This window comes from Diabrotica undecimpunctata, chromosome 2 (assembly GCF_040954645.1).
Source record: "Diabrotica undecimpunctata isolate CICGRU chromosome 2, icDiaUnde3, whole genome shotgun sequence".
Lineage (NCBI taxonomy): Eukaryota > Metazoa > Arthropoda > Insecta > Coleoptera > Chrysomelidae > Diabrotica > Diabrotica undecimpunctata.
In genome coordinates, this window is record NC_092804.1 from 43785173 (window position 1) to 43810883 (window position 25711).

General features: G+C 32.9%; 1 protein-coding gene across 1 annotated transcript; it reads left to right on the forward strand.

Moving 5' to 3' along the window:
• The first annotated feature begins 4796 nt into the window (after positions 1-4796).
• On the forward strand, positions 4797-25313 carry LOC140434477 (trophoblast glycoprotein). The gene is made up of 4 exons (XM_072522775.1): positions 4797-4950; positions 10946-11224; positions 18338-18693; positions 22087-25313. Exons 1-4 carry the CDS (start codon positions 4928-4930, stop codon positions 22590-22592), a joined length of 1164 nt encoding a protein of 387 aa, XP_072378876.1. The 5' UTR covers positions 4797-4927; the 3' UTR covers positions 22593-25313.
• Positions 25314-25711: the final 398 nt, after the last annotated feature.

Consider the following 25711-nt stretch of genomic DNA (forward strand, 5'->3'; position numbering starts at 1 on the left):
CCAATAAAATGATATTTGAGCAATATCATAGAGGGTTTTTCATAGAATAATTTTCACTACAAATTTATTTAATTTAAATCAATTTATTCTTTTCTTAACATTCCTATGTTATTATTAACTTATTATCGACCCATTTCGCCACCACAAAACTTATCCTACCTCGTGCGCTTGCGTCGCACAAAAAATCACCAATAGACAGAGATAAAGTTTAATAAGAGCACCGTACTAATATTATTCCCAGATAAATTTCTTGGTAATGAAAAGAACAAAACAAACTTAATAAACGATCTCAAAACTGGTCTATCAGAAGTGGGTTTTAGTATCGACCAGGTTGAATTTGATGCAGATACAGTCATCATCCGTTCTGCGCTTGCCGCTTCCAAGCCTATTTATGATTCTGTGACTGTCGTAGCAGAGGACATTGACAATATTGTCTTGCTCACGGCATTAGCACAGAATAATAAACAATTGTTATTATTTATTCTGTGGCATTAGGAAGAGTGTAGTCCAATGTTGTATGTCCAATTGTTTAAACCATCAAAAGAATGTAATCGCGTCAATTATACTGTTCTTCAAGTTTTATATACGGCGACGTCATTGCAGAAAATTTACTGTTTCTCCATGCTTTTTCAGGATGCGACACAACATTATTAGATCGGCAAACTTAAATTCATCAAAATTCTAACCAATTCTAACTTCCGTTCTTTCGCCAATATTCACCTTCGATACGGAATTAGATCCAGAACCGCAGCCTGGAACATAAAAAAAAATGAAAAAAACAATAGCTGGAAAACAACTTTTTAAATATATAATTATGATCAATATTATCTCGCCTGGAAATGGTCAATAAATTAGGCCTATTGTAATGGGGATATTACTTAAAAAACGCTCGTCCAGACTCTATCTCATAGGTGGTCGGAAAAAAGTCGATAATTAACTAATAATACCATTGGAATGTTAACAAAATAATAAATTATATGAATAAAAAAATACATAATTAAAAACTAAACTTAGTGGTTCGTTTTTATCGTGTTCTTATGAGTCAAGAACCTGGTCAACTTCAGAGTGCTGTAAAATGCAGAGAATTTAATAAAATTAAACACATTAATAGTGAAAATTATTCGTTGAAAACCCTCCAAAATATTGCTTGATGTCTTTTTATTGAAAAAAATCAAAGAAAAAAAGTTATAAGGCCCAAAAGAAAATTTGTTCAAAACTTTTTGGTTATTTTTGTTTAAATTTTTTTATTTCCCATTTTACCATAAAAATTAATCCAAATAAAGTTGTAGACAATTTAATTTTCTACTTTCTCCGGTCAATTGCGCAGCGCTGTAAAATCCAAAGAAATTAATGCAATTAAACAAATTTGCAGTGAAAATTACTCTCTGAAAAACCCTCTATAATATTGGGTTGATGTTATTTTATTGTAAAACGACCAGAAAAAAGTTATAAGGCCCAAAAGGATATTTGTTCAAAATTTTATTTTTGTTATGCCTTTTTATTTTCAATTTTACGACAAAAAGTAATAGAAATAAAGTTGTAGAAAATTTAATTTGCTACAAATAATATTTTATAAAATTTTCTGTAGGGTTTCTAATTTACGAGATATAGCGCGAAAACGCCTTTCCCCCTTTTTCTAAGATGGCGGCCGGGGACAAGGGTGGCGACTACACAAACTTGAACTTATTATTATACTAGCCACCCCACATATCAAAAAAATAAAATTGCGTCCTCTCAAAAATGTAATCTCGATGTAACTTTTCAATGGACTTATTTTTATTGCTTTTAATATTCGTCCATAGCACTACATCTAGAATCTAGAAACTCTCTACGCTTTTTATATTATTCTGTTTGAGATGCTTCCACACTGTATAAAACAGTTTTTTCATTTTTAAGAAAATGGACCTAGCAATTTGAAAGGTTCTTTGATTTCAATATTTTGATCACTTGCCTCGTTAACTCCCAGGTAATTGTAATTGTTCACCGTTTAAATGCGGTTATTTATAGTAATGTTCCTGACGAATTGGATTTTTTACTAAAGATCATATACTTATAAGTCATAGTTATTGCATACTCTATTCATATTCTCTAGTAAAAGTTGAAGCTCTTCCGAAGTTCTTGCCAACAGTACACTATCGTCTGCATATCTAATGTTATTTATCCACATCCACAAAGTTGCTATCATCCAGTCCTCACAGACACTTCGTCTAAGGACTATTAACCCCAGTGGAGTCATACGTTGCCATGTGATCAATTCCTTTTATAACTTAAACATCATAGTTTTTAAATATCAAAGATGTAATTTAACGTTAATCAAACTACATTTAAAGAGTTTTTACCCACATAAGTGGCTTCAAACATGTACATCCAGATAGCACTGATGATTGAATAGTTATTCCGAAAACGTTCTGTGATGTAGCCCAATAGGGTTTTTTTTTTTTATTAATATACCTTGTATAAAGGAAATTTTTTAAATAAAAATTCATTTGCATTGATAAAACTCTCTGGCAAATGTGTTCACTATAGACGTTAAACAGTAGTGGCGACAATATATTTCCCTGTCTCACTCGCCGTGTTGCTCTTATTAGTCTAAAACTTCACTTTCTATTCTTATATTTCCCTGCCGATTCGAATATAAATTCAGGATTATTCTCAGATTTTAATCATCTATGCCTTTGCTCACAAGAATATCTTTGAGTAAATGGTGACAAACCCTGTCAAAAGCCTTTTCGAAGTCTATGAAATGGGCGTGTATCTCTTGACTGACGAACATTAAGTGCAAACATAATTTCTCTAGTGCTTAGCCCTGTTCTGAATCCTCACTATGTCTCGGCAATATTAAGTTCCAGCTTTCTGTAAACACGTTTTGACTGATTTTTAGAAACACCTTAAGCAAATGATCAGTATAAACGAGTTTGTTCGGTGATCGGAACATTCTTCTGCATTATAATCATAATTATTAGCTGTATTATCATTATTGTCGGCATTATAATGAACGTGGATAGCAGCCATTCTTGAGGAATAATACCAGTATTGAATATGATGTTGAACAGATGTAATACCTACTATTGTAATATAGTTGTCGTTCATGAGTTTTAGTGTAAAGACACAATCATCGGTTTAACGGAAGCGTTAAATGCATCGGTGCCCGAGTCGATGCATCATGTATTGAATTATAATTAATGGTGTAAAACATACACAGCGGTTCTAACCGCCTCGTTTTCCAAAGCAGTTTTAAAACAGAGTCGGTTGGTGGTAGATGTCTGGAATCGCATCTGTTTTAAAAACGAGAGGCGTTTGGTGTTTATTGTGTTTTGCTAACACTGTACACACGCGCGCGTTTTTGTCTCGGTTTTTGAATTTTAGAAATGGCTGGAGAAAAATTTGATGTACGTAGTGACGTACATACGTGATGTATGTAGTTTAAAACCGATCAGCACTTTGGGATATGAGGAAGAGTGAATATAGTGATAGTGCTAAGAATTTATTTGTTTACCGGATATTTATTACCAATTTTGTCTCTGGTGTTATTGATTTTCTCATACGTGTATCACTCTTTGTTAGCCTTTCTTGGCAAATTGTGAGCAACTCATCAAAAGAATCTCGCGAGATCCTAGTAAAGTTAAAAAAAATTTCATCATCTTGTTGTACTTCAACAAACAACGTATGAAAATGCCCTGTTTGTTCCCTTTCTTTGATAATTGAATGTATCCACATTCTACGTTTTTGTTGTTTTTTTCTTGTAAAATTTTCAACGCATGTACAATACTGACAAATACAATATGCATTCCATCTCGAAAACCCTATCGAACTCTGTCTGCACAAATCGTGTTTAAAATCACTACCGACTCGTTAAACGCTTCGGTTAAAACCGCTGTGTGTCTTTACCCTTAATAATTCTGTAGGGATTTGGTCGTATTTCGTTGCTTTTCCATTTTTAGCATTTATTATTGCGTTTTCTATTTCTTTTTTTTTAATTTTCAGAACCGGTTTTGCTCTTTATTTGTGAAAGTTTTTTTCTATTGTCAGAAAATAATTCATTTATATATACTTATTCATTCCATCTCTGCAGTTTATTTTTTAGATCCGTGATTTTTGTACATATTGAAGCTATCATATTTCCTTTTATAGTTTTCTATTGCTTCACATTGGTTTTTAATCCATAATTCTGTGTCATCTTTTACTCTTCTTTTGATGTTGTAGGTCATTTGAAATTTACCTTAAAGTACGTATTTCCGGAGTATGTCAAAATAATGGCCTTCATTTTGCGAGGATATATAAATAATTTTCTTTCATCCAGCCATAAATAATTCTTTGTAAAACTTTTGTTGTTTTTATTTATAAGTTTGTGTTTTATATCTGCCCAATGGTATATTCAAAATGTACATGCATTATGTTAAAAAGTCGTTCCAAGTACAAAACTTTGTAAAACGCTAACTAGCGTATACTTAAGCATTTTTCTTGACTCAATTTTGAAAATATTCAGTTATTAAGTTTACCAAATGTTGAAAAAAATACAATTTAGTTGCAATTTATCTATAACTTTCTCCCATAACAGTGTGTAAAATACGATCTTTACGTCTAATGTGTCATGACCCTTACTGCATCATTGTTTCCATTATTTTCTTTTTCAGTCTGTTACTAAGAAATTTCTCATTTAACTTAGTAATGTAATAAAACAAATTTACTTAAATAATGTTAATCTACAAGTACTAAAAATTTTCTTTTCCTACTAATTATGCAACATATTAGCCACTTAGTACCTGTTGATTTATTTACTCTTCCCCTACCTATGGTACCATTGTAATTCAAGACTGTAGACTGGTTTACAGGTACAAAGCAGAAATCAGTGCTTAGCCAAGGTTGTGCTACATTTTGTTGATGTAAAGTAAATATTTAATATACTATTTCGCAGAATTGTGTCGGTATGATGTGTTTAAAAGAAAACGGGTAAGACTAAAATTTTATTTTGCATTTAAAATTGTTTAATTACTGATTTTTTCGTTGTATTTCCATATTTGGGAATTATCAACTTATTGTTAAGATTAAACCTAACATTTCAATGTGACTTGGTTTTCCGAAGAGTTTCCACGAAAACAAATTGTAATATTGCAAATATCATGTGTTAAATTTCTGCAAATTTCGCAACTTTGTTCATAAGTATAGGTACCTACTCAACAGCTATCAATTCTTGTGTTTCTTAAGAATATATTAATGATTCATTAAGGACTGAAAAATTGCTGCAATTATAACAAATGTTGGTAATTTTTGATAATATGGGTAAAATGTTAAAGTAACATTAAATCTTCTCATGAATTTACAGTTATTTGTTTGGAACTATGTTTTTCATTGGGTTTCCTTATTTGGGAATTACCAATTTATACATAACATTGACGCTGGTACTGTCGTGTGATTTGGTCTTTCCAAACAATTTTTAAGAACGTAACAAGAACTCTGGGTATCTTGATTTAAGTGTTAATTAATGTTTTGTAAATTTTGCAATCTTGAGACATATTTACTTAGAAACTATAAGATAATGCTATTAAAAATATAAAGGATTTTGTATGTTCCAAAGTATACCTCTAAAATGTTACTAACTTTTTTATTTGTTTGTATCTATCTATTAGTAAAATATTAGAACATTATCTAAAAGTGGATTGCTACTAATAATTACTCCTAATAGTTTTTACTATATCGCGTTTTTAATGTCTGAGTACGGTAACGTCATTATGTATTTAAAAGGAGAATTATCTCATAACATAATAATCCTAATAATTTTTACAATTATCTAAATACTAAAATTCTTATTTCAAAACAGGTATTTTTTAACATACCTTCCCGTTTGAGCTTAAATTTACTAAATCACAACCTTACAACTAACAAAAAAGTTTACATACTGCTTAAAATCCGCGATTCTTCTTCTTCAGATACCATCTTCGTTACGAAGGTTATAGTTATACTTAACCGAAGATTGGTATCGCCATCGATTTTTTTACTTCTGAAACCGTTGCTTTAAAGTGTGGACGAGTTGAATTGAACTACATAAAAACAACTGTTACAAATTGCTGAAATATACGTTTTTGTTCCATTCCACTACTTCTTTGTCCCGTATTTTTCTCAGCCTATAGTTGTACGATAATATATCTTTAACCATGCAATATGTATCCCAGGTATTTATATTGCAGTTGCTTCCTTTTACCTAGTATAGTTCCATAGCATTAAATAATAAACATAATCACGGTAATTTCCTATACGTCTCAACTTGGTACTGATACTGCTGTCTCTCACCAGTGATTAAATTAAGATGTGGTAGGAAAATTAGGAATTTATTGAACATTTGAGAGTTGGCTTATAACTTCTCCCATGGAGGTTGAAAACGAATCACTACGCAATATCGCAATATCCCTGAAGTAAATCTATCTTCACCTAATATCGAGAAAGTATATAAAACAAAGAGTACCATTCCACGCAATTTAATCATTTGCGTACGACCGTCCTGATTCTAGATCATCCTACAGATCATTGTCATGTCTAGCATGCCTACCTTTGAGCACGTTATACCGGCAAAATATTGAAAGACGTAAAAATCAACAGTGATGTTTCAACTTTTTTATAGGATGCACCTCAAAGTTTAGATATTTATAGCTGCTTTAGTAATTTTCTTAGAAAATTCATATTTAGTACTTATTGCTATAAATGTATTAAAAATACACTGCCGAGCATAAAGTTAGGGTCACCTTGTAATTTGACTTTGTTTTAGTAATTATTATAATTTTTTAACTATTTTCGGTTGTAAGATGGTTTACTAACGGATTTCTTAAAGAAAATGACGTTTTTGTCGTTCAAAGTTTGTTGAAAGTAATGAAAATGAACAATTTTCCTTTGATATACTAAATATTAAAAAGGGACAATTTTAATTTTGTGTTTTTTGTTGAAACAAAAGAAGTTTTAAGAACTTCAATAGCGAGTATTTTCTCCTCTGGCAATGATAACAGCTAGCAAACTACGAGGCATGCTTTGGATCAGATTTCGGATCACATACTGCGGAAGATTGTTCCATCACTGCACCAACATGTTGCGAAGCTCTCTTTAATTTCTGGGGACCGGCATATGACTCCGTAAACGTCTCTTCATCTCATCCCAAACTCGTCAAGATACTCAGTAACTATCTGAGCAGTGTGAGAGTTCTCACCAGAGTTTTCATTTGGTCTGCCTATCGTGTTGGAGATCTTCCTCTTAGTCTTCGGTCTTTTACATTTCCTTCTACTACCAATAGTTCAATTGGATTTTAGATGTCCCCAAATAAAATAATCTTTTGGAGCCAGATCGGTGTATAAATGGTTTTTATGGTTTTTTGAATTCTTATTTTGATTTCATTATTCTTGTATAGGCTATTCACCAGAGCTGACAGATAATCAAGGACTCCTATCTCATGTAGAATTTTTCACAAAACTTTCCAATTTACACAGTCAAATGCTTTTTGGTAATAAAGAAAGCAGATGATCATAGGAATTCTCGAGCTTTTTCAATGAACTGTTGCATATTGAGAATCTTGCTCCCTTGTGCCCTTACCCTTAACGAAAACTGTTTGTTTTTGTGTTAGTTGTCTAACCAAGTATGTCTGTATCGACATTTGATGATTCTTAATGAAGATTTATACGAAGAACCAAATATACCCAGAGTGGCAAAGCACAGACTTAGATGGGGGCACATACAAAGAATGGCACAAGGGAAGCCACTATGGATAAAGGACATTGAAAACGAAATTAATAATATAAACATCACTAACGGGAAAAAAGGATTAGATAGCAATACATACATACATTATACTTGCGTGTATCTAATAACACGCTTTTGCCGTTAATTTTGACTATATTCTCGTATTTGAAGCTAATTTTATTATCATTGATTTTTAGAACACTTTAAAATGGTTAATTAAAAAGCAATGAATTCTTACAAGGTTGTCACCGTCAAGATGTGTACAGAATTTTATATCCAATCTCCATAATTAAAACTTTATGTGATTTTTATGTTATTGTTGTCTCTTTTTAATATTTATATAATTGTTATACCATGTTGCTTAAAATTGTTTGGAGTTACAGTATTTGATTTTTAGTTTATCATAACTTCAATAGTTTTATGTAGCAACATGGGAGTGAATATGATTTCAAAGATAGTAATACACTTTCTCTGATTGATACACAAAATTCGTATAATGCTATGATGCCTTGATGCCATAATGACGATTATCGTGAAATGCACGACAATACAGTTTTTATAGAAGAATGTTACAACGGTCTTTATACAGAACTGTCAAAAGCAGAAAATTTTTAAATATCATACTTTCTTATCTCAGTTTTGTAGAAGAATACATAAAATGAAAATGAACAAGCTTTAAGGATTTAGGCCAGAAAGGCACATCTAAATGGCGGAAAACATCAGTTTAGAGACATAGAAAATAGAGTGTACTATACAGAAATAGAAAAGTATCAATAACTACATAAAATATGTCGTTCCCTTTTTCTTATTCTGCTGTCTGTCTTATAGCTTTTGGCCAATTGTCAAATGAAATTTTTTATATGAAGTCATTTTAGTAGTTGATATATATACAGAGTGTCTACGTAACTTGAACCATATAGAAAGCTTTTTTATGATTAATATTACGAAAAAAAGTTATTCTTCATAAAAAGCTCTGCATAGTCTAAAACCTAAATTGAAAGTTGTTATGAAATAAAGTTGTTTGGAATTAAAAACAATATTTTAATATGCAATTACACATGCAGCTTTTGCATTTTGCCACAAATGAAGTCAGTTTCTATAAAAGAGTTACATAAATATACGTTGCGCGATTTTTGCAATTTTTTACGATTCCCATAAGATCAATAAAATTTATTACTTTCATTGACAGGTCGCTGTAGAACTTACATTGTTAGATCCTAATCACAAAGCCTATAACATGAAATTTGAACTTTGAGCTTTGACAACAAATGTGAGACATTTGAAATATGCCTAAAAAACGCTGAATTTAAACTTTCACATTACAAACGATCTCACGCCACAAGAAATGCTACCACGAACACGGCATTAGGTGGAATTACTTGTGTAATCGAAAAGAATGGGTTTTAAACGTTTTAGATCGTTTGTAATGTTAAAGTTTAAATTCAGCGTTTTTTAGGCATATTTCAATTGCCTCATATTTGTTGCCAAAACTGGAAATCGAAATTTCATTATATAGGTTTTAACCTTACGTTAGGCGCGTTTATATTACTGACTCGGTTAATTTATCTCAACTTAAATTAAAAAATTTAAAAATTAATAATTTTATATTGGAATTAGATGATAATATGAAAATAATATAAAATAAACACTGAGAACTTCTAAAAATTTAAAGAATGTATTCTAATTTATTTATGCGTATAATTTTGCACCAAGGTACACAAATCGCAAAAAAACCTTGTTTTCTGTATTAAAAAAACGTATATAAGAACATTAAATGCAACATGCATTAGATAATAATCTTAGGATAAAACCAAAATACAAAGATTAATTTTTACTTTAAAATTTTTTAATGGGAAATAGCCTAAATTTGCTGCTCAAATCTTCCTTGAAGGCATATCTTTTATACTTTTCACATTATTTTCGAATTAATTTATCGCGTTTTCGATCACAAAATATACATCGTCTTACTATTTTGACTTGCCTGAGGGGGCGGTATTGCCATATCTGTAATTCCTAACAGAACACGTAAGCGCCGACGAAGTTCCGAAGGCCCTTGGGGAATCTTAGATCTAAATTCAATTTTCCATGCCAGTTTTTCTATAAAATCCGACCTTGCAACCTTTTTGTTAAAATTGTTAGATTTATAAATGTATAAAGGATTTATTGCTGTTATATTCAAGAGGTCACAAAAAAATTACCATTGGGTATCGACGAGTATTTCTCGACATATATTAGGTATCTTTTTCACACAATTGGTCTAATCGGTCAACAGCAAATTTTGTCCGACTATACATTTTAATTATTTCAGGTTTTTTAGCGTATCTTGTTTCATTATCGATTGCATCATCATGGGACATGCTTTAAATTAAGATCACAGATTTGTTTTTTTTTGGTAATATGATACCATACTCCTTGAAAATTTTAAAACCACAATTTACTACTTTTCTGTTTTTTTGCAATGTCATTTATCCTCTTTTCTAGAAATCTAGGTAATCGAGAAATCAACTAACATAAAAAATGCTTATGAGATTAGGCACGCGTAAAAATTCACTAGTATCTTTCAAAATCACTTGCGTATCCAATAAATTCTCTGTGATTATCGTTTATAGTACTACCATATTTCTAAGACACTCATTAATATTCAGCTCAGAGGGGGGCTTTTGCTCGTGGTGTGAAATTCCATAAACCTGTTTTATGAAATGATCCACTGTTTATATAATTTCACACCTCGAACAATAGCCCCCGCTGAGCTGAATATAAATAGGTCTCTTAGAAATATGGTAGTACTATACCGATGCCTAACAAGCAGCTATACAAAGCAGCAACAATGCAACCAAATATTGGCGCCAGCGACAATTTAAAATGCGCTGGGCTACGTATGTAGCCCACGCACCTAACGTAGGGCTAAAGATAAGGTTTCAGTCGCTGTGTATTGCGCTTAGTCGAGGCTTTTCCCAAATTGAGATTAATTTTTTTTCTATATTTTAAAATCTGTAAACTGCGGTGTACGACAGGTTCGTGAACAGTTACTGATTAGGGTACGGTACCTCTCAGCGAAACGTTCTGATATGAACGAAGGTTGAATACTTTGGGGACAGATCTCGTATCACATAAATTTAAAAAATCGAAGTATTGTTATTGATTGTGTACGTTACTTATAAATCTAGTAAAAATTTCCATTTCAAAACTATATTTATGACTGCTTTATTAGGATTGTATATTTTAGTATGAAATTGGTACTGCTCTTGTTAGCCATACAGTTATACACAGTCTACGGAACTGTCGGCAGATGTGGTTACGCCTTACTGAGTAACTGCTTCTGTGGTCATCAAATACACGACCGAGAAACACTCTTTGTGGTTAACTGCACTGGACATGGTTTTACCAATACGAGCATGCTGCGGGAACTACCCGAGGAAACTGAGATGCTAATCTTCACGGGCAATCACATCGGGACACTGCCCAGTAATGTTTTCGGCGAAGGAAGAAATATGACCAAACTTAGGTAATTTTTATATTTGTTTTATATTTTATATAGTTAAATTTGTTGATATTATTGTTGATATTAAATGTTGATATTCCAGTGTTATCTAAAACCGGTTACAAAATCAAACACAATATTGTTAATACAGGGTATAGCATCATTAAAAGAGATCATGATAATCGCAGATTTAAAAAAACTGGGAATCATAGACGTTGGATGATTGGAAATTGATATGGTTAAAATTAATTTTAATGGAAGAATAACCGAATTTCATTGTATAAACCAAATCGGAAAGTGAGCACTCAAGATTGTAAACGCCTCTTTCGATAGCGTTTTTCTTCTGAATCAGAAACAATTCTACCAAGAGATTTTAATGTTAACAATGGGCTGTGGTTCCAAAAAATGACATCGATGCCAATAAGATAATCGAAGTATTAAATTAATTTCATTTAATCTTTCTCAATGACTGTTCGACAACTATAATTGCATCTCTAAATTCGGAAAAATCAGCAGGAGATCTTACATCGATAAATTCGGGGTTAGTTGCAAGAGCGCATTGGCAAATACTTGACAGATCTAAAATTGAATATTAAAGTACCTTCTTTTGTTATCTATCCAACGAGAAAATGAAGACTGGAAAAAGCTAACTGACTGAGACATTATATATCGGGTGTGCCGAAAGAAGTGGGACGGTCGAATATTTCGCAAAATTCGAAGGATCGAAGAATTGAAAAACATGTTTTCAATATTTTTCAAAAATCTATCGAATGACACTAAACATGACCACCGACACCCACTCCTTGGTGGTGGGGCGGAAGGAAACTTTGAAAATTTTCAAATAGGAACTCTATTTTTTATTGTAAATTTAAATTTATTATACAAAAATAAGTAACTTTTATTCAGGACATTTTTTTGGAATGTTAATAGATGCCGCTATAATCAAATAAATTAAAAATTTAACCTATATCATAGGAAAATTATGGAAACGGTCTAATATCTCGAGAAATACAGTGTTAAATAAAAAACCAAAAACAGGTGTTTAATATTTTTCAAAAATCTATCGAATTACACCAAACACGATTCCTCACCTGTACCCTCTGGGGGTCAGGTGGTGGCAACTTTAAAATCTTAAATAGAAACCCACATTTTTTATTGCGGATTCAGATTTTACGTAAAAAACTGCATTCAGTATCATAAAAATTAGTTTGCCGACTTCTGATACTGTACTGACATTTGACTCTGTATTTGTTTTTCTGCGATTACAGCGCGAATGTAAAAAAAATTCAGATAAAACTTATGTACTTTTTCACGTAGAATCTGAATCTGCAATAAAAAATAGAGTTTTCCCTCATCCTCACCCTAAAGATTTCAAAGTTGCAACCGCCCCACTCTCAGGAGGGTGGAGGTGGAGATTCGTGGAAGAACATAGATTCAATTTGGAATAGGGCCAATATAATGAACAAAAGAACAAACACAAAAATTAGACATGCCTCATTATCAGTTGCTAAAGACATTTTACATAAACTATGTCCACTTTGTGTAGATAATTATATATCCCATCCCGAAAAAAAATAACATTCTGAACGAAACAGAAATAATCTTATCCGAATTAGATTATGTAATTAAAATTTCCAAAAATACTACTCCGGACCCAGTATAACACAAAATGTACACAACAGTCAAACATTTCTATTGCACATTTTTAATTGTATAGGTATGGAATAATACCTAACCACTTTAATGACTGCTTTATCATTATAATCTAGAAATCTGGAAAAACATCTATAAACCAGATTAATATCGTCCAATTAATTACTCTTGTACATTTTTAAAACATTTGAAAGTATTCTAAAATTACGATTGGAGACTTGGTTCAAACGGCAAAACCTAATACTGTCGTTGGGACGATGTGGGCGGATTTGTGGACGATGTGTGTGACGGAACTGAATATTAAAAGGTGGAAAATATCTTGCGGACTTGAAGGCAAATAAGCTTTAACAACCACCTTGCGTTTTTTGGTCAATGCAAAGTCCGCGATTAACAAGCTGGAGAAGACATGAGGCAATTTCGGTGGCTCCCCGAGAAGCTACTCCCTCATTCCACATAATATTATAAGCCTCATTTTTGTATCATCAACACGAACTCCTGATAGTCCAGGATATGACGGTAAAAATATTAGAAAAACTCTGAAATTTTTTTAAATGCATCAATTTGCTTGAAATTTTGACAAGAGGTAGAAAATAGCTCAAATATCAAAATCTACCCTATGCCAATATGTGCTTTTCCTCTAGGGTGGTTATTGGTGTAAAAAGTAAAATAACGACGGTAGTCAATATTGTTTTAGTTATTTGTGACTGAAAGTTCACAAATTATAATTCAATAAAGCATGTTTTTAAACGGTTTTTCGCGAATAACTCCAAAAATTTAGATATAACGGGAAAACTGTTTGGATATAAAATGAAGCTTATTAAACGAAGAGATTCATTTTTTAATATCACCGTAAACTTAATATTAACACAGTTATAGCTGTTCGAAAGTAGACTTTTATTAATCGAATACAAAATCCAAACATATGATGTCGAATAACCGGAAAACGGTAAGTTTTTCATGGAAAAATTGTCCAAACGTTTTTAAAGATCTTAAAAAACCTTTAAAATAACCGATGGTACAAGTGATTTGCATGAAAATTTATATACGAATATTACATTCTGGAAGTTTAACTGGTTTAAAAGGTTTAGTTTTGCAAAAATCCGAGTTTAAGGTGGTATGTCACAATGTTAAATTTATATATATTTTTAGGTACAGTTATCGTGATTATTTAAAACCAAATCTTCAACTTATGATTATGGACGTGAACTGTTAAATTTAATAACTTTCTATTTTAATGATACACAGTTAAAATTTCCAAAGAAAGCAATAAATTTTTCATAACTGTACTTAAATGAATCTATGTCATAACTCATAACCTACTTGGTAACCTGCCCAAAATTTGGTATTGTGTAATAATTTTTGTATTTAGGCGTTCATTATCCATACTGCCATCATTTTTAAATTAACTGTAATTAAAGATACAATTAAAATCTGCAAACTAGGGATTTTGTTGATATTACAGTATCAATTTGTCATTTTGGTAGTGAGAAATTAGTTCGGCTGTCACTTAATAGATGGGAAAATAAAATTACGTGTCGATTAACAGAAGGCAGCAGTCATATATTATTAAATGGTGACAGATGCGCTTTAGCCGAATTTAAGAGCAACTTAACCTTAAAGGTAAATCAACAACAACAGGATACAAAAATTATATCGAATGGTCCAATTACCCAATCCGAAAATTAGAATTTGTGAAACTTCAACTAATAACTAATATCAACTTACATTGAAAAATACTACTGATTGAGAGCGAACTGTACCGATCGTAAGTTCCAATACTTGGCATTGGCATCGCCGGCAACAATGTCGCTGTTCAGAGAATTAAATTTCGGGAAAATTAAAGTATAACATGATGTACGTGCTGCCATTTACTCAAAGAATTGGTAAACGTTAGTTTATTTGAATGTCACTCATTTTAACTGCGGCGTGGAGATACCACCTTAAAGTGAAGACACTATTTTCGGAATTTCTCAAAAAATCCTCTTTTATTCAAAATAACTAAACAACTAAAAAATATACAGAAAAATGCTAGATACATAAAAAAACAAGTTTTTTGACTGAAGATTTTTATTTTTTCTTTATTTCTATAGACTAAAAGTTAACCGAGTTATGATTGTTTAAAGGTTGTATTCGCATGCGTTTACCACCATTTTCAAACCCTTTCAGCGCAACCCCTTTTAAAGCGAAGGGCTTGAAAAAAATTTAATATACATCACTTTATAGCTTTTAAAATAAACTACAAAATTTTGTATATTACATTTGCTTCAAGCTTTCCGTTTTAAAAAGAGTTGCGCGTGGTTGCGGTGAAAGGGCTTGAAGATGGTGCTAAACGCATGCGAATACAACATTTAAACAACCACATATCTACAGCATAGTATAAAAAAGAAAACTGGTTAAGGAAACTTAACTGGAAAAGGTTAAACTGTGTCTACAGTCCGTTTCACCTTGACTTTGCAGTACACACTACACTAAATTTTATCAGAAAATGGTTTGAAGAAAATTTGCTTATTTGTAGTAGATTATAGTGAATATAAATAGTTTTAATATATTGAATGAAGCATTTTTGTAATTATATTATCTACACTTTGTCGCTGCCAAAGCTTCTAAAACACATTCTTTACGAAATATACTTGCATGTGAATGAAATGAAAATGATATACTTATTATTATATAATAATATATTTAAGAACTTAAAATAAATCTGTTAAATCGTAATAATTAAATATACACAAGACATAATATGTCTTGTGTATATCTTGATTATATTATAATCTTTGCTTAAGTTGCTTAGCAGACAACGTAACCTTGAAAGTTATCGACACAAAAGTAACAAATGTGTCTATCAAGTCTAACGGGCGTATCAGTCCTATAATAGTTAATTGTCTTTTTAAAATGCTTTTAATTTAACCTGTTTAATGTTCAATTACAAATTTTTTTGGATAAAATTGGCATCACTTCGCTAAAAACTCCATACCAAAAACAATAAGGATTGCATTGCCCTATGTTCCGTGTACTGAAAAGTCAAGGTAAGACGGACTATAGTTTAATTTCTAGTCGATAAAAATAAAAAAAAAATTAAATTTTCAGTAAAAAAAAAAAGTTTTTTTTACTGTAGCATTTTTTCTATATATTTTTTAGTTCTTTAGTTATTTTGAAAAAAAAAGGACTTTTTGAGAAATACCGAAAATAGTGTCTTCACTTTAAACTCGGATTTATTTTTTAATAAAACTAAACCTTTTAATCCAGTTAAACATTCAAAATGCAATGTTTGTATATAAATAAAGTAAATTTTAAATGAACAACAAATAGTTTCAACCAGGGTGGTTTTAGCGGGGGGAGTTTGTTACTTTCTGGGTTACAAAAAATATAAGCGGGTTTTATTTTAGTTATAACTTCCCTTAATTTTTATGCAAATTACTTTTACCAGTGGTCATTTAAAAGGTCTTAAGATCTTTAAAAAAGTTTCTACAAGTTTTCCATGAAAAACTTACCGTTTCTCAATTATTCAACATCATATGTTTGGATTTTTGTATTTGATAAATAAAAGTCTACTTTCGAACAGCTATCACTTTGTTAATATTAAGTTTACGTTTATAAGCTTCATTTTATAGTTACACAGTTTTCCTGAAAACTGTAATACGCGAAAAACCATTTAAAAACATGGTTTTTTGACGTGTAATTTGTGACTTTTTTAGATTGACTTTTCGAAAAAACTTTATGGAACATTTTTGTCTTAAAATTCACTATTCTAACGATTACCGTGGTTTTTTTTGATAAACTTTTTCCACCTCGAGAGTTGGGGTGGTAACCACCCCCAGAGGAAAAACACATATTGGCATAGAGTAGAGTTTGATCTTTGAATGTTTACTTACTGTCAAAATTTCAAGAAAATCCATGCATATAAAAAGAATTCTGAGCAGTCATATCCTGGACTATAAGTTACAGCAAGATAACTGTGAGAGATATCGCCATAGAATAACCGAACACACATGTTCGGTTGTTCTCTGATATCGCTATGGGTCAATGATGGAACAAACATGTCCTGCTTGAAATCCATGGATAAACAGCACTTTGTGCTTCCGGAATGAGAGTTGATGGTAATAAAATCCCAATTAGAAAAGTGCCTTGTGTTTTAGCATCTTCTTGGTAGAACTTTTCAAAAAAACAATGTCTCCTAACATTCCAAAAAAAAAACATAAGGTTATAATGAAAAATCATTAGGTCTGTGTTTCAAACCTGTTTATTGGGATATATTTTTGGAGCTACTTCAGTAAGTTTTTATGTGTTGTATGACGCACCAACTGATTTTAAGCGTTTCTGCTCACTACCAAATTAACCACTCCCTTTAGGTCTTCTTTTTTCTGATTTTCTTCCATTTTAATACACTAAAATCAACTATTATCACTCACATCAAAAGCACACAGCTGACACATGCAAATGTATAGAAGTAGCGACGTGAACCATTGGACCTTTCTAAAGAAAATGATGCTTTAAATACAGCCATGAACATCTATGAGGAGCTCCTGGGACACTGATTTTAATGCTGGCCCTTAAAACCTTTCTTAGGTCGACAAGTGGATACCTTAGAACTTAGAACATGTTAATATACAAAAACCGAGTACTTAGTTTCAGGGGAAAAACCAGAAAGCCTACAAATTGAAATGGGAGCTATAAAATCAACTAAGCCTTTAAATACTTAGAAGGCCAAATATCATCAAAAGCAGGAAGTAACAAAGAAATACATTCCAAAATTGGCCAAGCAAGATCAGTCACTAGAGAGTTACAAGGACTATCGGGGAGTAATAAAATAACAAAAGAAAATAAAAGAAGAATTTATAAAACAATAATATAAAGTATTGGGTTGTACAGCGCCGAACAAATTCATGGAAATGAACTATTGGAGACGATGTTGCCGGCTCACTAGACTTAATAGTGTGGAGAACGAAGATGTTCCGAGAGATATAGAAATTGATCTAGACACAATTGAAGCCAAAAGAACAAATTATATGGAAACCTGCAGTGAATGCCTGAAAATAGATGGCCAAAAAGGATAGAAAAATGGACTCTGTCCACTAGGAGAAAAAGAGGTGGACCAAGACAGCTGGAGAGAAAATGTCGAAGATGCAATGACTGCCAGATATTTTAAACTTAAGATTGCTTCGACAGAAAACGTTGGAAATTAGGAAGTGAGAAACGGCGCCAGCTGTAGAAAACTCGCCTATTATATTTATATATTTGTCCAAAAAAGAATAATATCCGGAAGAGAAGGACGAATAGTATGAATCGGTCAAATATATGGCTCTAATTGACTTTCACAGTTTTTGTTTTAAGTAGTTTTTACTACAGCACTTTAAACTGAACTAAACCTTAAACTGAATTTATACTTTAGATAATATAAATTTCCAAGCAGTGCTCATAAATATTGATGTGATTTGATATATATTCGTAATTAATCAAATGGTTTTAATAACACTCTCATTATAGGATTATTGATATGAGCAATAATGGAATACAGGACGTTAAAGGAAAAGCATTTCACCACGTTGTAAACGTCACCCGCCTAATCCTAAATCACAACAATATCTCCATTTCCGATCAATACGATAAGAATTACCACCACCCGAGAGTGTTTTCGAATTTTTTTAACTTAGAGGAACTGCACCTGACAAATGCGTTTGCTGATAATACTGATGCCGCTCTTGCAGATGATCTGCATGATATATTCGTAAACAGTAACCTTACGAAGTTGTACAAACTCCATCTGGAACAGAATGAAATCAAGAACTTTAAAGATGATCGGGTGTTCTGCGATTTGCCTAATATACATGACATACATTTAGGTAAGTATTAATCTTTTGTATTATGTATTAGAGTTAAAAATTTTCAACTGATTTCAACTGTCTGGTATAATTCAGATACACCCTGTGGTTTTCTAGTTGTATGTCTGAGACACACACACATACATATATATATATATATATATATATATATATATATATATATATATATATATATATTTATATATATATATATATATATATATATATATATATATATATATATATATATATACATATACATATATCACACAAACTTTCATGCGTTTTTTGTACCATTCCTTTCGTGTTAAAAATGACTTAGTTATTTGCTCGTTTCTTCTTATTTTATTTGGTTTATTTCTAGTTTTAACATAGGGTTATATATTAAAAGTTTATATAAAGCTTGAGAACTACCAAACGAACCAGAACAGTTTTTTCCTTTTGAGTTGTTTTATTCTAGGTGTTTTTTGGAAACCCATCTATTATAAATCAGGAGTACTAAAGCCAATTGGCTTATTGCATATCTTTGATTCATGATATACATTCCAGAATTCGAAACCCTATACCAGTTGTAAATGTGTAGTGGATGGGTACCATATGTTTTTGCGGTCACTTGGTAGTCTCCAAAAAGTGTTTGTCGCCTGTGATCTAGTGCCAGGCAGTGTATCGAGTTCTTGTCAGCATTAACGCACCATCTTAGAGGGTATCATAGATCTTTATAGACTCGCAGTTATGCAAGATATGGTTGACAGTTCTTTGCTACAGAATTTGCAGCTTAAGTCTCCATGAAACAGCTCCCATTGTACGTAAGTGCTCCTTGACAGTCGCATGTACAGTAAGGAAGTCCGTTATGACTCAGAGCTGATTCCTGCTAGTTTTACGTAGTACTTCAACCTTATTAGTGCATGTCTGTCCAATACACATTTTGCCATACGCTTGACCGGGTATACTTTCCTAGTAAGTTATGTTCTGTTCGGATCCAGGTTTTTTTCCGATCTCGGATGGTGGTTTTTGGCGTTTTTACGGCCGACTCTAAATCGAAGTCTTTAGTAACCGGTCTTCATCTATAAAAGTTCATCAACTCTTTAATTGACGCCTATCTGCTCCGGTTTTCTCACAGTTTATAATATTAAATTCTCGATCTCCCTTATAAAAATGTACAGCGAAAGGAGATCTGGTAGGAATTCCATAGCTACTGTTGATGTGCCCCTCGGAGCCCCCGTAGTGTCACAGCAAGCGCAAGTCTAAGAATGACACTTTTTGCAGCACCAGCCTGTGATGTCTTTTTACCTGAGGTATCCACCAGGGAATAGCAGAACCAATAGTGCTATGGGACAGTAGCTTTTAACTTTCTCGTGGAGTTTACTGAGTTTTAATACAGCAATTTCTTTGCTTGTATTAAAATCTTTTGGTAAGTTTCCAGTTGTTAAGATGCATGAGCAGAAAGCAGCCAATCCTTATCTTATCCTTTGGCCGAATTTCAGTAGGAACTAAGGATGTATCTTATCAAAACTAGGCCAGTTTAAATGTCTTGGAGGGCCGATATAATTTCTTCGGTGGTGAATTTATCGGATGGCGAGCTGTTTGGCGTGTTATTGAATTCCTTTTTTATATATTTTGTGTGTTTTTTTATCGCTTAGAGCCCTAAATAGGCAGACGATTCTGCTAGCTATCTGTTTGAGGGATTTTCGAACAAGCTGATCACTTTCTCTTAGTTTTATAATTAGGCTAAGATTGTCTACTCGACCTTTCTTATACCTTTCTTCTAGTTTTGTAAGCAGGTTAAGATTGTCTACTCGACCTTTTGAAGTCTATTTTCTCTGTTATTTTAATCCATTTATCTTTCCGAGCTTCATTTAGCGTTTATAATAGGTCATTAGCTACGTCTGAGTCACCATTATCTGTAAAGTTCTTCAAATTCATTATTCCAGCCCGGGATATACTCTTTGTGGTGACCTCTTAGTATGCATTGTTCCAGTTGATATTATCGTGCCTACAAATCTATCGTAGCTTTCAAGTATTGCTGGGATCCATATTATAACTTTAAGTTTAAGCGAGAATTTTAGCCAGTATTGGTTTTGAAAGTTTCATCTTGGTCTGTGGATAGATCGGATTATCGGAATTTGGATACCTACTTCATATATTATTGGACGATGTCGGCTGTGTGGCAAATTATCATGAATTTTTTATAGTCAGGTTGATTTTGAGAGTTTTTGGCTAAAAAACAAAGGTCTGGGTTGTATTTCCTGTTCCATGCTGCGGATCTAAATGTTCTCTTGTCTTTTGCATCAGATATTAGACTAAAGCTGGTTTCGTGTGCCCACTCTACAAGTATTTCGTCGTTCTGGTTATTGCTGTGAAATTTCCAAATCTCCAATATAAACTGCTGATGATGAAGAAGGCCTTTGGATTGGTGGAGGCTTGTACATGTTAGCAATTGTGAGTTCTTCGATTTTATACTGTGATAATTTGAATGTTTCCCATTGGTGCTGGTGTCTACCAGACAGACGTTTTCTTTTTTGCTACGAATGTATGTTATACATCTATATACCTATGTGATGATCTATTACACCAAGAATTTCAAATCCTGATATTCTGCCACTATTTTCATAGATCAGTTTCATCACCTACGTGAGTGTCCTGAATGGTAGCCACGTCAATGTTTTTTTTTTCAGGATCTTAGATAGTACCTCACACTTTGATCTACTAAATTCCTCTATGTTTAATTGGCATATTCAGAGGCTTGCACCAATACTTTTTGTCATATAGTTCGAGAATAACTGTTTTTTGTAATTTTTTCATGTATATCGATGGCAAGATCTTTAAGAGATAGAGGAGCTTCTGACTGTCGTATTAGTTCATTTAGCGTTATCCACTGTGCACGTGTAAAATTACGAACGCGAGCTAGATTACATCCATATTCTCTAAAGTACCATCATTTCTGTTTTTAGTAATATTTTAATTTTTTCATTATAAAGGCCTTGTGGCCGACTTTTATATCCTGCTCTTATTGTTGGTTCTTTTTACTTCCAACTCAAAAGCGCCAAAACCTAATAGGTATACACCTAAATATTGGAATTTTATTTCTTTCCTTGATAATATGTCTACTTCAAGCTTACATTTCGGTGTTATTCTTGATGTGGTCATCCATTTTATTTGAAATGGAGAACTTGTCATCATTATTGATTTGTCTCAATTAATTTTTTATTTTCCATTCTTCTTGAGAATGCTGACCTTTTAATATTCCCAGTACTATTAGTGTTTCATTTCTGTTTTTTTATACTCAACATATTTATGATTCTATTTATTGCCTCCCTATTTATTCCGTTTACTTGTATAAGAATCCTATCATACTTTCACTGTTGATATTTCACTTTTCTCCTTTAGTTACAAATAACATTAATTTATTTTCAGGCGACAACAATATTCCTAGTGTGAATTTCAATATAACGTGTCTTCCAAAGCTACGCTACTTGGACCTAGAACGCAACAACATAACCAAGTTCTCGCAGCAAGATTTAGACAACTTCGATAAACTGGCATTTCCTTACAGAACTACACAAAATCTGACAATAGACATTGATGGAAATCCTTTTAGATGCGACAATGCCGTAAAGAATCTTTACAATTGGTTGCACAGAACTAATGTAAAGGTCAGAGATGTAGATATTTTGCAATGTCATCAAACTAAATATGGTACCAAATACATAATAAATTTAAAAAATTTGGCAGAGTCAAAGAATGCCAAAATATCGCAAGCGCTGACAATTCTTTTGGTGATACTTGTTTTAATTTTGTTGTCGCTATTAAGCGCGTACGTATACTTGAAGAGAGAAAGTATGAAGGGAAAATTAAGTCCTTTATTCGAGGCTGTTACTAGAAAAGTTCATTATAACAAAATCGAATCACAGGATGTCTGAGTTTAAGCTTGTTTTCGAATTTTTTAATGTGTGATATGGAACTAACAAAAGTTTGTTCAGATAATTTTTGATAAAAGACACCTCAAAGGACATTTTTTTAAAGTGTGTTCCAAACAAAACAAACTAAAGACAGTATTTAAATTCAGTGAAGGACAAAATTTTTAACACATTATCTGTCATGTTGATCTATAAGACCAATAATATTCTTTACTGTAGCACCACCTCGGTCTTATGACAAAATATTTGCCATATACGCTACCTCGATAGGTACATATTCATGATTTTGACGCCATCGCTACGGTCCGGTACGCCGTTATCTATTTTACAGGTCAGGTCGTTCGTTGTTATCTTTAAAACTGGAAATATGTATTTCAAAAGTATGAGGGAGATCCCTGCTTTAGTCCTTTAATTAGCCTCTTCAAGGAGTGGTAGCCGCCTTTGGATTGAGTCAGGAAACTAATTTTGTAAATGCCGGGTAGAAAACGCGGCAAAGGCCGACAATAACGCGACTGTGTTTTGTTGGTTGACTCCTAGAGGATAGTCGGAAAGCTTCTTCGGGTTTGGTCGGATGGTTAATTCGATACAAACATTGATCAGAGATATTCCATAAAAGGCCAATTTCTTTCAGAATTTGTAGAGTTTTCTTAAGAAAACGGCTGGACGCTACCTGTAGCTAGTTCCTCACCTAGGGCAGATATCGTTGTGCAATGAGTTGAGGGAAATCACAGAAAACCAATCTTCCTTTATCCTTTAATGTAACTGATGACCTTTTAAGAAGTATAGGCGAGTGCACTCACTCTACTGGGTGTATAGTGAAGGAAAGATGGAAGGAAAGATGGATTCGTAGGATAGGGTAGGGACCTGAGAAGGGTGCCCTCTGGTAGGCAAGACACTCTAAGAACACTTCGACGTCTTAAGAGGAACTTGGGCTCCTCAAAGTGTCCTGCTGGGGTGGATTTGAGTCACTGTTTAGTACACGGTTTCTTTATTGGCTCACATTGAAATTTCGTGACCGTACATGTTTTGGAAGATCTCATTACAGAGACGAGTGACGTCGTTCCTTTTTTAGGAAAGACGTTGAATAGGATCATAGACATGAAGTGAAGTAATGACTTCATTTTCTAGGAGAGGTCACTTATGGGAGTTTGTTTGGGCGTAGTAACAGGTGGTGGTTATTGGGGGGGGGCGGTAGGTGAAGTTGAGTAGTTTCCTTGGCAATTAGGGTAATTTTTGATGTTGTATATTTTTTAGGTAATTTTGTGTTAACATGTCCGCTATGGAAGCATTTTGAGCAGTACTTTGGCAAAGTTATGTATTTATATTCTTGCGCCGTTTTCTGCATGTAAAACCTTAATAGATTGGAAATTCGAGCCATGGATATTGTTGGTTACGAAAATTTTATGAGATTTGCATTGGCTGCAAATATTTGTGGGAATTTATTTGATTATGTATCAACAAAAGAGAAAACACTGGATAACAGTCGACTTATTTTAAATAATTGAGAATAGAAGACATATTTGTCAAACTAGTGTCGTTCACAGAGAAAGTGAAAAAAAAAATAATATGAGAAACCTCAACAAAGAAAATAAAATGAAGAATAAAAAGAGACTTTAAAGCCAGACCTTGGACTGTCGAAGATCATACTACCCTGTTCAGAGACGTGAAGATCATACTGCCAGGATTCATATAGGGACGACCAACAGCTGGAACATATCCACCCTAACTGAGAAGAAATGGAAGAAGAATGGTATATACTAAAAAGTGAAGTGAGACTGACAATTATCAAAGTTCAATTAAATAAGGTACCACGTTCAGATATGATAACAGCAGAAATGAGCAAGGAAACAAAAAAAAATCGGAATAAAATTGCTTCATCTCCTCTAAAAGATTGCTATGGAAAGATGCTTAAAATATGGAGAGAGATTAATATCTCCAGTACTGACATAAGGATGCGAGTCTGGGACATTAAGGCAATCAGAAAGGAGAAAGATAGGCGCCACTGAAATGTTCTGCTAAGTAGGGAAGAAAGTTGTGAATTTCATGGATCCACCGTAGAATAAATAATTCTATTCTAAAGGAACTTAAGATTTGTAAGAGATCTGTGCATGATGTACTAGATATGACTAGACATAGACACCTGTGGAGACGGACCATACACAATATCACAACAACTACATTCCCTCCAGGGGGTCGACTGACGAGAGAGATGTATCAACTAATAATTGAGAGTTGTCGACAGATGTTTCGACATTAGAAGGGACTTTAAGGGAATCCGTTACCTCTTGACTGGGAATGTAAGTTGTAGGGACTGTTCCTGAGTGTTTCACGTGATTATTCAGACCTATAGTCAGGGGAATTTCAGGAAGCATATGGGTGTAATTATTAGACTATGCTAGTAAATAAGAGGTATAGGAACAGCTGTACATCTGTCAAAACATACCCGGGGGCAGACATAAATTCTGATCATGTACCAGCTGTAGGTAATTTCAAAGTCGAAATAAAGAAGGTTACAAGTAAGTCGATGAAGAAGTATGATGTTAGAAAACTGAAAGATCCCAATGTTAGACTGAAGGTGAGTGAAAACCTCAATACAAAGGTGCTAAAATGCAGAAATGCAGGACTATAGAGGAAAGCCTGACCATCATACAAGAAACAAAAATAAAAGAACAACACCTGAAGAAAGATACAGAGAAACGGAAATCGTGGATGACCGATGAAATACTTGAACTTATGGATCAGAGAAAAAGACAAAGAAAATCTCCAAGAATATAAGAGAATACATACCATCGTCAGAAGAAAGATAAGAGAAGCCAAAGAGAAACAAAAAACAGAACAATGTCAAGAAATAGAGGAGTATCAGAGTCGATATGATAACTTCAAGTTCCATCGAAATGTGAAGCAAATAGCTGGAAAGTTCCGAAAACGTAACAGCGGAAAAATAACAGATGATGAAGGCAATCTTGCCATAACCAAAAAATATAAAAAGAAAGCATGGGAAGAATACTTGGAGAAACTTTTCCACGGCGTTAGAACAATACAAGAACCCACCATTGAAGAAAATTCAGGTCCCGATATCCTACCGGAAGAAATAACGGCAGCCGTCAGACAGATGAAGGATG

Bases quoted from the DNA above. Each gene is read 5' to 3' on its own strand.
- LOC140434477 (XM_072522775.1), top strand. From the start codon at position 4,928: ATGATGTGTTTAAAAGAAAACGG. The intron at 4,951-10,945 runs GTAAGACTAAAA...TGTATATTTTAG, and splicing joins ATGTGTTTAAAAGAAAACGG to TATGAAATTGGTACTGCTCT. The intron at 11,225-18,337 runs GTAATTTTTATA...CTCTCATTATAG, and splicing joins AGAAATATGACCAAACTTAG to GATTATTGATATGAGCAATA.